We start from the raw sequence: 16,840 nt of genomic DNA on the forward strand, positions 1-16,840 counted from the left end.
TCGCTATCTCTTATTTTGTGGCTTTTTCTGCTGCTATCTTTCTGCTTAAATTCATTGAAAAGAAGGAAAACTAGTTAGCTTTGTGGGATAGAAACCTAGGTTACATCTAAGATTGTTGACTGTTTTTGTGGGTTTTATTTGTGTTTCTTTATTTTATGTCATGCATTATGTAATCATGTAAAAAGAAGCACTCTTTCCTTCTCCCTTTAATTATTCACTTGTTTATATTTCACTTTTTATCCTTCACTGTAGCAGAGAAATTGTATTCACCTCTAAGTTCTGTTTTGTTTTGTCAGATGGACATGAAAACAAAAGGGAAATTAATAAAAAATCTAAAAGATTTGAAATAAAGTTAAGACATAAATAAATGAAGACAAGAAACACAGCAGCTTAAAGTATACTTACACACATATTGTAGATAAATAATTTAGTATCACAAAAATGTGATACTATTTTAAGTGTTATTGTTGTAGTTCACAGCAATTTGTAGCATTTTCACTAACAGACTTTGAAAAATAAATAATTAAAAAAGGTTTTTGTAATTTGTTTAAATAATTCAAGTCCCTAACTTGTTGTGCTGGTTCATTTATGTGGCCTTGGTATGACAGATATGGTGACTGTTATTAGATTGAAATGGTTGGTTGCCATGCACAAATAGATAAGATGGGACAGAAATGAACAGACTGAACTTTTTATATCACATAATCTTTTAAGACATTTTTTTCCATTCGACACAAACCTCATGATCATTTGAAACTGAGCATCGTATAGTTGAGACTGGGAGGGTTTGGGAACACACACTTAGAAATGATCAAAAGTTAAATGTAGATGATTAATAGATAAGTGACTGACATCTTGTAAATTAAGTTTAAAAATGAAAAGTGTAATGTTAAGTTACACGTCTTGCATGTCCTTTTTAAATAATCAGGTAATGTTCAGTTAAAATACTACAATTTAGATAATGGATTTACTTCACTGCTGTAAGACACAAACACAATTGGTTCAATATCTTACATTCTCACTACAATTGTCTTTATCATTTTGTTTTATTTGCTTATGTAATGGATTTGTTTGCAATACGATGACATTTCTTAATAAAAGGAAACAAAAAATCTTATTAGGACAGGTATGAAAAGCTAAATCAATACTAAATACCATGGACTCTCAGGGTAGTTAAAACCATATGTGACACCAGCTCCAGTAAAGTGGTGTTTACAGATAGAGATGAGCACCACTCTAATCCCCTGACAGTCTGCTGGCCTGAGTTTCAACTTCATCGCCGCTGACTTTTTGAAACGGTAGACACTTCAAAGACACCATCCTAACATTAGCTGCAAAGATAACATTGTAACATCACCACAAATAACACATCCTGGCAGACAATTTCACACTAATTAAAGCCAACACAAGAGGCAGTTGACATAGGACTCAATGTCAGAATGAAGTTTAGTAGAAGGAAAGAGACCTATAGCTGATGTCAGACACAAGGAAGAGTGTGCAATAATAGACTGCCTCTTTTTTCATTTTAGTGTTTATTCTGTCACGTAGGAGGATAAGTTGATAGGCTGGATTAACCATGGCTGGTTAAAATAACACCTTAATTAAGCTACGTTTGAATTAAATCAGGTTCGGGAAGAGAGAAATGAAAATGTGTTCACATGTCATGAAGTCCACTATGTGATGAAGAGAGACACACTGCCAAGGATCTAGTGTACTTTTTACTTTTCTTATTTCACATTTGGTTACTACCTCTCTTTTTCGATCTTCTGTTTTTGAGGTCACTATTTGTGATTTTTCTGGTGATATTGTCCTCCTTTTTTATACCCCTATTTGTCTCTTTATGAATAAATGCATTAATTCCATCCCTTGTGCAGTGCCTGTGCCTGTGGCTTGTCAGAATCAAATTTACTACCTTCCGTAGGATTAAAAGATCATGTTAATAAATAGAGAAAAAAAGCTAACTAAGCACTAACTACAAACTAACAAATACCAACTATACAATACTTTATCTTTCGGCTGCCACAGTATTGGTTCTAGTCTACTTGCATCACCTGCCTCTAGGTTTGCAAAACATAATACAAAATTGGTGTCTCTTGATATTTGTTTCTCATTCCTTCGATCTGTCTCATTGCCATCTTCTAGGCAGGCAAATGAGGAGTACCAGGTCCTGGCAAACTCGTGGCGTTACTCATCGGCATTTTCCAACAAGCTCTTCTTCACAGTAGTGGACTACGATGAGGGAGCTGATGTATTCCAACAGGTAACTAGTTATTTACGTAGAGTATTATCAATGCCAATTTTATTTATCCAAAAGTTGCACCTTGTGTTCTTTCTTTTTCTTCCTCCATTCCTTCCTCATCCCTCTGCTTGTATATAACACCCCTTTTTCCTCTCTAACATAATGTGAGTCCCTCATCATCACCCAACGCATGACTTTAATGAAACACAGTAGCGTGAAAGCCACAGAAAGCACCACTCTCCCTTGTTGCAACTGCAGTAGCTTGAGTTTAAAATCCGTTGGCTTCTTTTTTTTTATTTTTATTTAATGTCAAAGCTAAAAGACAAATACATTTTTGACACCTAGGGATACTTACTTTGTTTTGGAATAGGTTTATTTTTTTATCATAATACTTACCAGAATGCTGAAGATAAATTTGCTTGATGAAAATAGGTAGTGAAACACCCTATGTTGGTTGCTCTGGCTGAAAAATAGAAGAAAAGAAAACTCACTGTAAAAGGGAGATGCCATCGTGAGATCAAGAGTCTGGGCTAATATCATAGCATGCAAATGGCTTCTCTCTCCCCTTACAAATCCCCCTCCACCTTTCCACTGTGTTAAACTAGTATTAGACAAAGACAGTTTTCTGCCACATATGGCCTACAGTCTTTCACAGTCTCTGCTTCTCTCAAATCCTGTTGCTCTCTAAGCAAATAACCTTACAGAAAACCTTCAAGGAAAATGCAAAAAGTACACATAAAAGAAGTCATATATGCTCACAGAAAGACACAATGACACAACATCCTGCAAAGGCAGAAAGGTGTACAAGGACACACACAAAGGGCACGTACAAACACGAACAAGCATACATGGGCAGAATATTTATACAATTAATACTGAAATAGCACACATCCACACACATGGGCACACCCTATTTGGAAGGACAAACAAGCAAGCATACAAGCCAAAAGGCTTCTATTAGTGGACAAGTGGACACAAATTACAGGCTCTGCTGTACAGTGACATTGATGTCTACAGGAGGTTTAGACCTACATGTTCTCCCAAATATGTATGCTTATGTTTGCAAATCCATCAGCTAACTAATAAAAATCTGCATAATGACTCTCCTCTCATTTCTGTCTTCCTTTTCTGTGCTTATTTCCTTCGTTTTCCCCTCCTCTCCATTGTTCTCCAGGTGTCTTGGGGAAAACAGGACAGAGTAAACCAGTTATTGTTGTTGAAAATTGTAGGGAGATTTGGAGTTAAATAGGCGTGAAACATGAATCAAGTGAGATAGAGGAAGGAAATGAAAGTTTCCTAGAATGATCCCGTTGTTTAAGCATTGATTGAAATGCAAAAAAAAGCAAGTCAGAGAGGACATTACCTTTATACCCCCTACCCTCATTTTATTCTTTCTCTCTAGTTGAACATGAACAGCGCTCCAACCTTCATGCATTTCCCAGCTAAGGGAAAGCCCAAGAGAGCTGATACGTTTGACCTGCAAAGGATTGGCTTTGCTTCAGAGCAGCTGGCCAAGTGGATTGCAGACCGCACAGATGTTCAGGTACCACATACACATTCATACACGCACATTTACAAGAAACCTGCAAACATTTGCAAAAAGATGTGCATTTTGTACAGTACATACAACCCCAATAAAGTTCCTGTATACATAGTGGAATCTAAAAATATTACTAAAATTGACCCCTGAAGAATAGTTTAACCTAAAAGGAAAATGTATCCAATTTTAAATAAAAAAGCATTCAATTGATGCCGGAGTCCTAAAATATAAAATAAAAAAATAAATAAAGTCTTGTGAAGAGTTTGCTTCGCTTTTGCACCACAAACTCACTGCAGCAGAATCTGCTTAGAGGTGGTCAGAGACCCACCTTTTCAGGCAGTCTCAGTAGGGTTGGGTTGTCTGTAACAGCATTTGATTGACAGATTTTACTTCAGCCTAAAAGGAACTCTGTCGAGTTTACACATCAAAGTCTGTGTACAAGCCTTGGGGAGTACTGCTGAATGTTTTAGCAGTGCAATGATAAATTGGTTGAGTACTCTTTTAAATTAATCCAAATGGGCAGACCCACCAGAGTTTACTTTTCACCAAACAGGTTATGTCTACAGGTATCCTTAGTCTTTGCAGGGGAGATGCAATATTGACCATGTCATAGGAACACGGTGCTGCACATCCAGGTGGGTTTTAGATGCCCTTGCTTGGAAGCACTTAAGTTGATGACACCTGAAGATCAAACCTTCAACCGTCTGACTTCCAATTTCTTGTTCCCTGAACAACCTGTCAGCCAAGTATCGGCAGACAGTGTGCTACTGACATCCTGTTGATGGATCTGGATTCAAAAAGCTGCCTTTCAGTGAGGGTGATGGGGAGCACTCAGACTAGGTGCTAGCTTTCAGGCCCTTCTATGTGACTTTAAAGCATGAATTAACAACAGAACAGAAAAGGAAAAAAGAAAGGACAGATATCTGATCAAAAAATATTGAGATGAATACAATTGTTGTGATGGAGGAACTGAAAATGAAATCGGTTCAGCCATTTTCCTTGCCTATCTAACTCAAAGGCGGGACAGTTAGCTTTAGGAAAAGATTGTTGATGGGGTTACAAAATGTACGTTTCAGCGCCTGGGTAGCTCAGTTGGTATAGCGCATGCCCACATATATAGGTTTACTCCTCGATGCAGCGGCCACGGGTTCGACTCCGACCTGTGTCCCTTTGCTGTATGTCATTTCCACTCTCTCCCCTTTCATGTCTTCAGCTGGCCTATAAAAATGAAAGGCCTAAAAATGCCCCCCAAAAGAAATCTTTAAAAAATGAATGGATGAATAGATTAGAGTTTCTTAATTCAGTTGTGGTCAAGCCAAGAAAACATATTTCTTGGTTCAAACTAAGAAAAGGAAGAATAAAGGATAGTAATGTAACAATATGCACTGCATTGAGATAATTAATCAATATATTTATACATTTATACAATTGCACAGTGATATTTTCAGTAAAATATGAATGTTATATGCTCTTCATCTCTCACTCTCTATCTTTCTCTCTCTCTCTCTCTGTCCGTCCAGATTCGTGTCTTCCGTCCTCCTAATTATTCAGGCACTATTGCTTTGGCTCTGTTAGTGTCACTGGTTGGAGGACTGCTTTATCTGAGGAGAAACAACTTGGAATTCATATACAACAAGACTGGATGGGCTATGGCTGCACTGGTATGACACACTGATATATTTATACACACACACACACACATTGGGTTTTAGGTGGGAACCTTTTAATCCACTGTGAGAAGTTCAATATATGTTCTGCCAAAAATGTCCGCCTTCACAAACCGGGGACACACTGTGTGCCAATGGAAACTGTTCAGGAAACAAATTAAGTGAAGTAATCTCACCTCATTAGTAGAATTTTGTGCTCACACTTGAATTTTTATGTCTCACAGTCATATGTTGAAAAGGATAAATTTCACACAAACTCAGTTAAAAACCATGATAATAAAAGTAGAACCTCAACGCTAATGTTTAATTCTCACTCTCTCCTGTCTGTCTTTGTCTCTCTCTCTCTCTCTCTGTGATAGTGTGTAGTTTTTGCGATGACATCCGGTCAGATGTGGAATCACATCAGAGGTCCTCCCTACGCCCACAAAAACCCCCAGAATGGACAAGTGGTATGAATCAAAAAGCATTTCCTGTCTATATAACCATGCATTCATCCATCGATCCATTTGTTTCTCTTGTTCCTTCGTCCTATCCTTCCACTTTTGTTCTTTTGTCCAACCTTCCATTACTCTGTAGCCCTCCTTTCTGCCTCCCCGTTTTTCCTCCCTTCCTTGTTCTTTGGTTGTCATCCTTCCTTCTTCCTTGCTCTCTATCATTTGTTTTCTTTTTACAATTGTGTGTGTGTTTTTAGCAAAAAAAAAACTATACTGTATGAGTTAAGATGGATCTGTTTTACAGGGTGGTGAGTAAGGCTGTATTAGATCCATGATAGGAACATCTGTAAGGGTGTTGGCCCTGAGTAAGATGCACTCTGTACCATTGCCACCTGCTAACAGGTCACCGCTGGGACAGTGTGTGTGTGTGTGTGTGTGTGTGTGTGTGTGTGTGTGTGTTACTGGACAGCTGGGAGCAGTCGTACTATGTTAATATCACCTTAGAGACACGTTAGAGTCATCTTGGACCAGGCAAATAGAACTAGAGGGGCAGAGAGTTTCTTTCTTTCTTTTTTCTCACCTCGTGTGTTTTATACAGTTACTGTTTTTCGGACAGCTGCCACTTATTACCAATACGTGTCCTAAAAGTCTCACACACACACACACACACAGCATTTCCAGATACAGTTTTGCTAGTCATCATTTAAGTTTGTTCACTCAAGTGTGAAATTGAAATAACAATATGAGAGAAAATGAGGGAGGAGGGAGAGAAGGGGATGAGATGAGTGAGTGAGGGATAGAAGAGCGAGAGGGAGAGAGGACTAGAGTAAAGGAAATTTACCTTAAAAACAAGGCTATGTGTCTCCAATATTATGCCATCTGGTACGTGACGTGCATTTGCACACACATGGACAGAAACCCTGCCACAGTGAGGGATGCATGGGGTCACAGACCCCAGGTATACGAAGCAGTGTTGTTGTAAGAAAAGTCAATTGGTTTTCCCTGTAGCCACCACTCCTAGAGAATACACACAAACACACAACAGAGTACATTACACGTCATTTAGCTGACACTTTTATCCAAAGCAACTTACAATTGCTATATATGTCAGAGGTTGCACGCTTCTGGAGCAACTAGGGGTTAAGTGTCTTGCTCAGGGACACATTGGTTGATGTATCGCAGTGGGAATCAAAGGTCTCCCACACCAAAGGCAGGTTTCATATCCACTGCGCCACCACCAACACACTCTCATTATGTCAAAAGAAAATAACTCCCATCCTTGATTCCATACGGTAGGCTCCCTCTCAATTGTTCTATGTAAGAGGAACTCCATTTGTCAGGCCTTGTTGGCTCTCTGTCATTTTTCACTCTGTTTGACAACAAATAGCACCCTCATCTTATGTAGCTCCCAACTGTAGCTCCCAGCCTTCACCCCATCTTTCTCTTCCCCTGTTATTTTCCTATCTCTCCACTCTGCTCTCTTCACCACCTTCTTGCTTCTGAACCACTTGTGTATTTTTATATATATATATCTCCTGTATTTTATTCTTTTCAGTCTCAGCTCCCTTCCTGTATTTATAATGAATTACTTCTACTTGCACTGTCCTTCTCTCCTCATCAGTTAATTCTCTTCCCTTCTAATTCCCCTTTCCCCTCCTACTGCTTTCTGTTTTTCTCTATGTCCTCTCTTCCTCTCTCTTTCACATCTCTGTCTGTCCTCATACCATCTTATAGTCTTCATAAAAATGAAGTGCAGTCAGCTAGTTTGAAACATTCCTACCTGTCTGCTGCTTCTGTCCTCTCTTCCTCTCTTGTTCTTGGCTTTTGTTTGAGTTTAGCAGAGCGACGAGGGCATTAAAGCTTTTGACATAGTGAAGTGTTGAAACAGCATTTTAGACAAAGACATACATGTATTCCCTAACTGTGGGGAACAGTAGCCACTGGCATCTGATTCAGATGCACAGGTCATAAAAGATTTATCTCTGAGCATGCAGAAAACTAATTATACCAGTTAGCAGGAGAAAGGCTGAAGAGCTGGCAGATTTCCCACTGTTTACCCTGTTGGAAGTTGGGAGGCTACTAGTCTACCCAGTAAGTTCAGTTTTCACCTGATGAAATAAGAAGATATGTCCGTACAGTGTGGATCCAGGTAATATTATGGTAATAGATAACATTGTATCACAGCCACCTGTGCCTTGCTAGATAGCCAGCTAGGCTGTTTGCAGAAAAAAAAGTAAAGCTAAACACCTAAAGAACTGTGACATTATATAGTTTCATGACTACTATTAGCAAACATATTAACAATACTGAACAATTTATTTTTTATTTTTATTCAATTAAACCAAGAGAGATGTATATCACATTTTAAATATGTGCTTATTTTATAATCAAATGCATATTCTTTTCATGATTGCTGCAGGAAATTCCACCGGATGCATGTTTTTTCCGTTTCCTTCCGCTTTCTTTGTGTTGGAATTTTAAATTTGGTGGATTAATGAGGTCTATTGTTGACTGCTCCTCAGATCTCTGCAGGGTAAATTGAGACAGCTAGCTAGACTAACAGTCTAATCTGAGTTTTCTCTCGCACGACTATTTTGCAGCGGCTCTGTGCGGAGTTTAGCGCTGCCCATGACAATTCTGATTGGTTTAAAGAAATGCCATTAAACCAGAGCACGTTTTCCTCCCATATCCGAATGCTATGTGGAGTAGCCAGACCCTCCTTCAGCACTTTGGAGGAGGGTCTGGCAAAGCGAGACTAGATATTATGTGAACTACCCTCGATGTCCACTCTATTAGGTACACATGTACAGTCAACTGCAATCCAATACGTACATACATTTCCAAAAATGTCCCCATAAACTGAAAATGATGAGCTTCATAAAGATAGATGTTACGGCAGGGCTGTTGTATTGGATTGCATTAGTTTGTACAGGCATACTTAAAAAAGGGACCACTGAGTGTATGCAAACCTATTATTGAGTGCCTTGAAACCTATTGAGGGCTTTCTCTGTTTTGTTATTACTTCCTGTTAAGCCTCCTACAGGCCTAGCCTCCTAGGCCTCATAGCCTAACCTTAATCATTCCTGTTTAACAGCAACAGCCTCATTGATGACCCCAGTGACATACATGCTTTAACCCAACCACGTTTTCTTCAGCTTCTAGGCCAGATAGCTTTTTTTGTAGCCACTCAACCAAAATAGCTACAGAGATAGCTTCATTAGATCTTGTGTAAATGGCCATCATCTCTCTTATTTCCTCTCTACCTTCACACCTTTTCCACCTTCATCCTCCCCATCTATGCTCGCTTTAAATCCCTCTTTTTCTCTTGCCTTCTTCTGACAGTGAATTGCTTGAACTGGGCAGATGGTATTGAAAAGATACCTGCCTTATCTTTCCTGTTCTACTTCCCTCCTCTTTTCGTGTTACTTCCTCTCACTTCCCTCTCTAATCTCCCACTCTCCTCTATCGCCCTTTCTCCCCAGACAGTGTAATTCCTTTAAAATGATGAGCGAGCGAGGCCAGGTAGACTATATTGAAAGGATTTGTCAACTGACGAATGGCACAACCAAGCAGATGAAATTGTAGTGAGCGTCTCACTGTGGAGCCAAGAAATACTGCTAGTTCATTTTTGCTCAAACACACGCACACACGCACGCACGCACGCACGCACACACACACACACACACACACACACACACACACACACACACACACACACACACACACGGACCAAACCCACACAAGTCATGTACCCAAAAAAAGAAAACTATTCAAAAGTTACACACACACAGCTGAACAACTTTTGAGCTGCATGAGAAGGGAGGAAAGGTCGAAAGAGAATTAAGAAAGTCAAGAAAAGAAAGTAAAGGGAAGGAGCTTTCTTATGTGAGTTTTTCATGGTAAACGCTTTATAAGTTATAATATTATCAAACTGCCTCAGCCTGAAAGGAAGGGAATCTCAAGAAAGCAAGCCTTAAATGTTTTAGCCAGTGTTTCTTTCTTGGTTTTTAATATGACCAACCAATTCCTTATTTCCCCACTATTGGCTGATGACATTTCCATATTTTCAGCGGATTTCACATGATTGGTTGATGGCTGTTGTCAGCAGCCCTCTCTACATTAATGCTAACCTTTCATATTTTAAAGGAATACAGCTGTCACTTTTATTGGCTCTCTGCAAATAGTTGACTTTTGACTTGCAGAGGGCAACGGTGTGTGTGTGTGTGTGTGTGTGTGTGTGTGTGTGTGTGTGTGTGTTGCTTTACTTTTTGCTTTACCTGCACACCTCTGTCTGTGTGTGTGTATGCATTCGATCGAGCGAGGGAATGCTTGTGTGTTTTTCCTCTGTGTTTTGAGCCAATATTATGAGAATTGAAGCAGTGAAATAAATGGTCCTGTAGGCTGGATGTTCTTTCAGACCAGCAGACATTGACCATCCCTCCCTGACTCCACACATACCAAGTAGATGCTCACGCCCACAGACACACACACACACACACACAAACAAAATGATTGGAACCATTGTTTTTACCAGAAAACTGTAATTAAGAACCATATATTAAACATGTCCTGGAGGCGCGAGAGAAAGAGAGAAATGGAAAGCACATTGGTTTACAGACAAAAGAAGGTAGAAAAATGGTTAAAAAAATAGAAATATTAATTCAAAGTTGAAAATTACTTCTGTAATTACTACTGTGCCTTCATCAGTTTTATAGCTATAGTGTGTAGTTGCTGTCACCCCAATGAGGAATTCTAAGTAATGACAACAACACTGTCGCCGCATCCACATGACACACGCCTTCTGTGTTTGCGCACCACCCCCACCCCTCCTCCACACAGTTGCTAGTAGCTTTTATCCTGTCGAATCAAGGAGGACACAGATGATTAAAAATCATGGACTCTTTTAGAAAGGTAATTATCTTGTCATTTTTATGTCCTCTTCCTCTCCAAAGCTGAACGCTGTGCTGTTGTCCTTTCTCAGCAGTGACATAAAACGCATCACTCGAGCTGCTGCACACGAATGCCGCTGTACTACACCACTTTGTAAACATAGCCATACTGAGACATACAGAGAGAGTTTTGTGGAGCCGATAGGCTTAATTAGCTTTGTATCAACTCAATCGGCAATGGCTTGAATGTAACTAACGTTTGTTGATATACAATAGTTAAGCAGTGTAGCTTTAAGGCCTGGTCACACCAGCAAACTCATCCACGTGACATATTTAGTTCTAGAAGTTTGGTGATGTAGTGCCTCCTCGCAGGGCTAGCTGGCAAGTTAATAGCTAACACGCTAGCCAGCCAGGCTAGCCCTAGACAGCCACTGTAGTTTTCCAAGATTCTGTTTACTTTCTCTTTACTGGCCCTTTTTAATCCCCCTGGCATTTTGTTTTTAGGATTGCACAATTTATATTTAAATAAATAGTTACTGAAGAAAGAGAAACGCTATCTAGGCTAGTTGACTGTCATTTAGCAAGCTAGTTATCTCAGTTGCTAATGAGACAGCAATTTTTGATTTTTCTTTAATAAAAGGAATACGACAAGACATTCACAAGCAAAGTGATTTCATTTATTTGAATAGAAAAATTATACTAGTTTTTTAATTATGTCTGCTTCAAATTGTATTTATTTAATAATTATGTAATTATTCATACTGCTTTAACTGTATACTGTATGGTTCAAGGCACAACAAAATGCAGTTGTAGTCCCTTTATGCTACACAAGAAAAACAAAACAAAAGCTTTTCTGTAGTGCATGTTTTGAATTTGCATAAGGAGGAATGTAAACAGCAGCAGCAAAAACACTGGTGAATTCTCTGGGCAGATAATATGGCTGGCATCTTAATATAAAAAATGCTACATTAGGGAAACATTGTCCATCAACTTTGACTAAGTTTGAGCATTATTGATTTAAACATTTTTCCATTAAACATATACAGGATAAGGGCTATATGCACACGGATGGAAAAGAGAATTTGCTTCTTTTTTTAAATCTGTTTATTATCATATGTATTAGTCCATTATTAGTTTTCTTTCTTTCTATTCAATCTAGTCAGCTTCAGAGTGACTTACATAAGGTAACTGCTATTACTATTGCCGTACAGTGATACTTGTAGCTAATTTGTACAATAATACAATTGTGTTATGAATACAAAACCTTATGAAATTTTGAAATACAATTTGTATTGGTCAAGAAATTGTCAGTGATGTTGAATATACAGTAGTAGTTAACAAGCCACCCCTACAGTTTGGCACGCATTCGAACTGTGGATTATTTGCAAAGTTTAACCATTGTAGTGTGAAATACAGTTTTACGGCCTCTGTTACGTTAACAGGGTGCAGCATAAAGACAGAACGAGACAACATTGCCTCTGCAGCTTGTTCAAGTAACAGGGAGTCGGGGCAATGGCGATAAAGTGGTCGCAACTGTGGTTACACTTTTCAAACCCCACGCAGTCAACGCTTGCTGCAGTTGCTGGCTTGCTGCAATATATTATAATGGCGAGCCAAAACCAGCCACAGTGTGGTTACACTTACTCTGAAACAGGCTCCTATGTGCTCCTGTAATATACAAAAAGACAACAAATTAAAACTGAAATGTAACGAAACTCATGGGAGCCGCTGGCCGCTGCATCTGCAAAAAACGGCAAGTGTGAAAATACATGTGCTCGTAAAGAGATTTTACAGTTTGCATACATATATTGTAAGTTGCAAATGCTAGTAAAACTCTTGTTGCAGAGACACAAGTCCTTTAATTCTTCATAGATTTATTTTTTTTTTTATAATGTTTTTGGGGCATTTTTGGCCTTCATTTTGATAGGACAGCTGAAGACATGAAAGGGGAGAGAGAGGGGGAATGGCATGCAGCAAAGGGCCGCAGGTCAGAGTCGAACCCGTGGCCGCTGCATCGAGGAGTAAACCTCTATATAGATTTTTAAGGTGAGAGATTTTTGTAAGTGTCTTAATGTGGCTATCAAATTGTAGATCCGAATCCATGAATGCACCAATATTTCTGGCCTGGTTTGTGGTCTTTAACATGAGAGATTTAAGCTGAGCACTGCATCTTTCTACTTTGGATCCAAAGACAATTAGTCTTGTTTTATCTGGTCTTTTTGAAGGAATTTGTGGCACATCCAATCATTGATTTGTTCAATGCACCTACTCAGTGCTTGTAATTGGACCATAGTCACCTGGTGATATCTGTATATAAATTGTCTGTTGTCTGCATAATTACGGTAAAATGTACTTTGCCCTTGTCCAGTTCAGACCAAAGATTCGCGATGAGACAAAACCGTTTTAGAGCGTCGCAGGGAAAAGTTGCAGCGGTCGGAACTGGGCCGATTCAGCTCGACACAAACCAGCTGATGGTGTCGCTGCGACTCAGCTGGTCAAGTCACAGAGACTGGTTTTAGAACGCAAGGGATGTCACCTGTTTCAACAGCCAATAGCGAAGTCAGCTACAAACTATAGAAATAAAATGGTCCATAATCCATATTTTTTCTATGTTACAAACTGTTAACTGGTCGAATAGACAGACAGAGGCTCAACGTGCGCCCGCAAGCATGTAGGCTATGGTGCAACGAGCTAGAGAATGACTGAAGAGAGGGGGCGCCTAGAACAAAGCAGTGAATCAGAGAAATTAAACGTGTTTTTGCCATTTCATCACTAGAAATGTAGCTGTAGCAAGCATCTCACTATCACTAACGTTATCCACATTCACATTTATACACAACAAATGATATATCCAGCTACAAAAAGCCTGGAAGTCGGAAGTTAGAACGGAAGTACAAAGAGTCATTTCTATGGATATGATATACTATCTGGTCTCGTCACATTGGTGTGCACTGGCAGGTTTTAGAACGCTGCAGACCGGTGCATTGCAGGTAGATGCAAGTTATAACTCGTCTCGTCGTGAATCTTTGGTCTGAACTGAGCTTTAGAGCGAATCCACTAATCGTGACAATTCCATTGGAATAAATAGATTTCGCAGCAAGGTTTTGCTGTTTTCAATGCTGTTGTGACCGAGCTATTGGACAGCAAAATGTCTGACTCTCTCTCTCTCGTACACAACCACACTTGAGACATGCCCAGTACAACTTAAACTGTTTTCCACTGGGAGGGTTCCTTGGAGCTGTTGGGTGTTAACTGCCTTGCTTAAGGGAAATTCAGCAGTGGTAACAAGAGACTGGCAAGTTTATTTTTTCCCTGCTCAGATTTATTTTGACAGCCTGTGGAACAAGCCAGCATTTATTTTTGTCACAAGCCTTTGTGTGTGAAAAAAAAATTGAGAATTGAGAAAAATGAGAAGTCACCTCATTTTACTGATTGACAGATTTAAATTTTTTTCTTAAAAAAAGGTTTTAAACGGCTTTAATTGACTCTTTGGTAATTAAACTGAACTCTCCATGGAGTGTGTAAACATTGAACTGCATAAACAGTGAGTACATAATGAGGTTTTAAAACCTCACCTGAATCCCTAAAATAGGCTACCATATTGTTCATATAAAGGGTTTAGTAAAACCTGCCCACAGTCCCTCTGTTGTACTGCATAAATCCCCCCATATCTAATACAAGCTATCAAAAATAGCCCAGGTGGCTCAGTTGGTGGAGCGGGCGCCCATGTATGGAGGTTTGCTCCTCGTTCCCCCTCTCTCTCCCCTTTCATGTCTTCAGCTGTTCTATCAAAATAAAAGCCTAAAATGCCCAAAAAATTATCTTTAAAAAAAATAATAAATTGCTTTTTTGGCAACTCTGTTATATACAACTTAATTTTTTCAACATTTTCAGTTGACTCGTGACTTAACTCTAACGGGCATCAGTACTAGTGTTGTGTTTTTAATTTACAGGTCTGATTCAGTATAGCTGTATCATCTTGCAAACAGTCATTCTTTCCCTTGGTTTTCTCTTTCACAATCTTGCTCTCATTTTATGTTGTAGGTATTTAGCGGAGTCTCTTACCCAGAGTACCTTGCAATAAAGCTATTTGTAAAGGTTATCTGGCCCAAAACTATTAACAGCCAACACTACAATGGTTTGGTTTTAGAGAGAGAATGGTCAAGTCAAGAGGACAAGGTATGCTCATATACAGTACTTTGTGTTATCACTGTTAACATAACTCGCCATTGATGCCAACTATTCCATTTTGATTGGTACTTATCATTCCTCTCATGTTTTCTGTGACATGGAGCACACTAATTGTTACACATTGAGGAAATCATTGACAGCTACGTCTCGTCAAAATCTGTTCTCAACCTCATTTTAATACAATAATAAACGTGAGATGTGTATATGTAAATGCATATAATATAATAATATTAATTGGAGCAGGAGCAGATTAAAGTCGTACCAGACTCCTCCACAGCAGGAACCTGCTGAATGTATGAAGGTGAGCCATAGTGAGGCTATTTAAAAGGGGGGGACACCGTCGTTGGCTTTTACACAACTCTCTCTCCATGGCTGTTGTAGCTGAACAGGAACCCTGCAGGCGGGTCTTCCAGTTCTGGCCTTTCATTTGTGACTGACTCACATAAAGCTTGTTGTGCTAACCTCAGCACGTGTTGCGAAAGGCGTACAGCTAAAGGTTTCTGGGTAGATCTCGTGCTTGTGAACTTTGGTTCCGCATTTCATGCACAAATCAACATACCGTGTATTCTGCGTGCAGCTGTGTGCAGATTTGATAAGGGTAACAAATAAAATATCAGCATTCTTAACCTTAAAGGTCCCATGGCATGACAATTTCACTTTATGAGGTTTTTTAACATTAATATGAGTTCCCCCAGCCTGTCTATGGTCCCCCAGTGGCTAGAAATGGCGATAGGTGTAAACCGAGCCCTGGGTATCCTGCTCTGCCTTTGAGAAAATGAAAGCTCAGATGGGCCGATCTGGAATCTTGCTCCTTATGAGGTCATAAGGAGCAAGGTTACCTCCCCTTTCTCTGCTTTGCCCGCCCAGAGAATTTGGCCCACCCATGAGAGAGAGACATCATGGCTTTCAAACGAGCAAAGTGGCAGTTGGTCAAGGCAACACCCCCACCCTCCACCTTGCCCCCCCCTCTCTCCTCCTCAGACACAGAAATGGTTCATACTATGGAAAGCTCATTGTGGGGCTGTAATAATTCTCGCACCAAGGCAGAATTTCGGGAAAGAGACTTCAGATACAGTATTAGGGGACCACTAAGGTCTATATGAAAGCATCCAAAGAGCACCATGTCATGGGACCTTTAAACAATACTTTGGTTAATGGCCCTTCAGCAAATCCCTGTTCGAATGGTTTCATCTTATCAGACTGGGTACGTAATAGGTAGAGCTCCAATGTTTGTCAGACCTGTTTTGCATTCGGTTGCCACTGCAAGCAGTGCTGTATGATACAGCGCTGTATTATGCGGTAACTTCCAGGCCTGAAAAGTGAAGCCAATGTAGAAGTACCTTAAACCTACATTCTATATAATTTCCAGCAGGGGGCAACTCCAATGCTCCAAAAAGAAGTCTTGGTTTCTAAGTTTCTAAAGAAGTCTATAGGGAAATTACACTACTTCTACCTTGATGTATTACCTCAATAAACATTTTCCGAACAAGTTTATGGCCTCAATCGCTAGTTTCAAGTCTTCTTTAATAGAGCAGGATATTCATTTAGTAAATTAGGGTCCCATTTATTTTAAAATAAATATCCTGTTAAGTGTTCTGCCAACCAAGCTAGTTGCTTCAAGTTGATAACTTAAGAGACGATTTTCAACCAGCTCTGTGTACATGACAAACGGCACCATTACCCGGAGGTCTGCGTTTACCCCCAGTAAAACTCCGCTTGATGACCGCATCAAAAGGGTTGAAAATCTGGGACTTTTTCTGTTTAGTGTTTAGCTTAGCGCATCGCCATAAAACCATACACAACACTGGCTTAGATGCGTCATCCTCCCCTGCTCTGCCCTTTTGTCCAAATATGGTCACTTCTTGCTCCAAAATACCAAG

At 39.6% G+C, this 16,840-nt stretch overlaps 1 protein-coding gene across 1 annotated transcript in view; it reads left to right on the forward strand.

The window, feature by feature from the left end:
• tusc3 (tumor suppressor candidate 3) overlaps positions 1 to 16,840 on the forward strand; it is an 83,523-nt gene that overhangs the window by 39,758 nt on the left and 26,925 nt on the right. Inside the window, exons 3-6 of the mRNA XM_028605942.1 lie at positions 2,143 to 2,260; positions 3,642 to 3,782; positions 5,300 to 5,440; positions 5,806 to 5,895. Coding sequence (XP_028461743.1) covers positions 2,143 to 2,260; positions 3,642 to 3,782; positions 5,300 to 5,440; positions 5,806 to 5,895 — 490 coding nt within the window. The remainder of the gene's footprint in view (positions 1 to 2,142; positions 2,261 to 3,641; positions 3,783 to 5,299; positions 5,441 to 5,805; positions 5,896 to 16,840) is intronic.

The sequence above is a fragment of the Perca flavescens genome, chromosome 2 (assembly GCF_004354835.1).
Source record: "Perca flavescens isolate YP-PL-M2 chromosome 2, PFLA_1.0, whole genome shotgun sequence".
Lineage (NCBI taxonomy): Eukaryota > Metazoa > Chordata > Actinopteri > Perciformes > Percidae > Perca > Perca flavescens.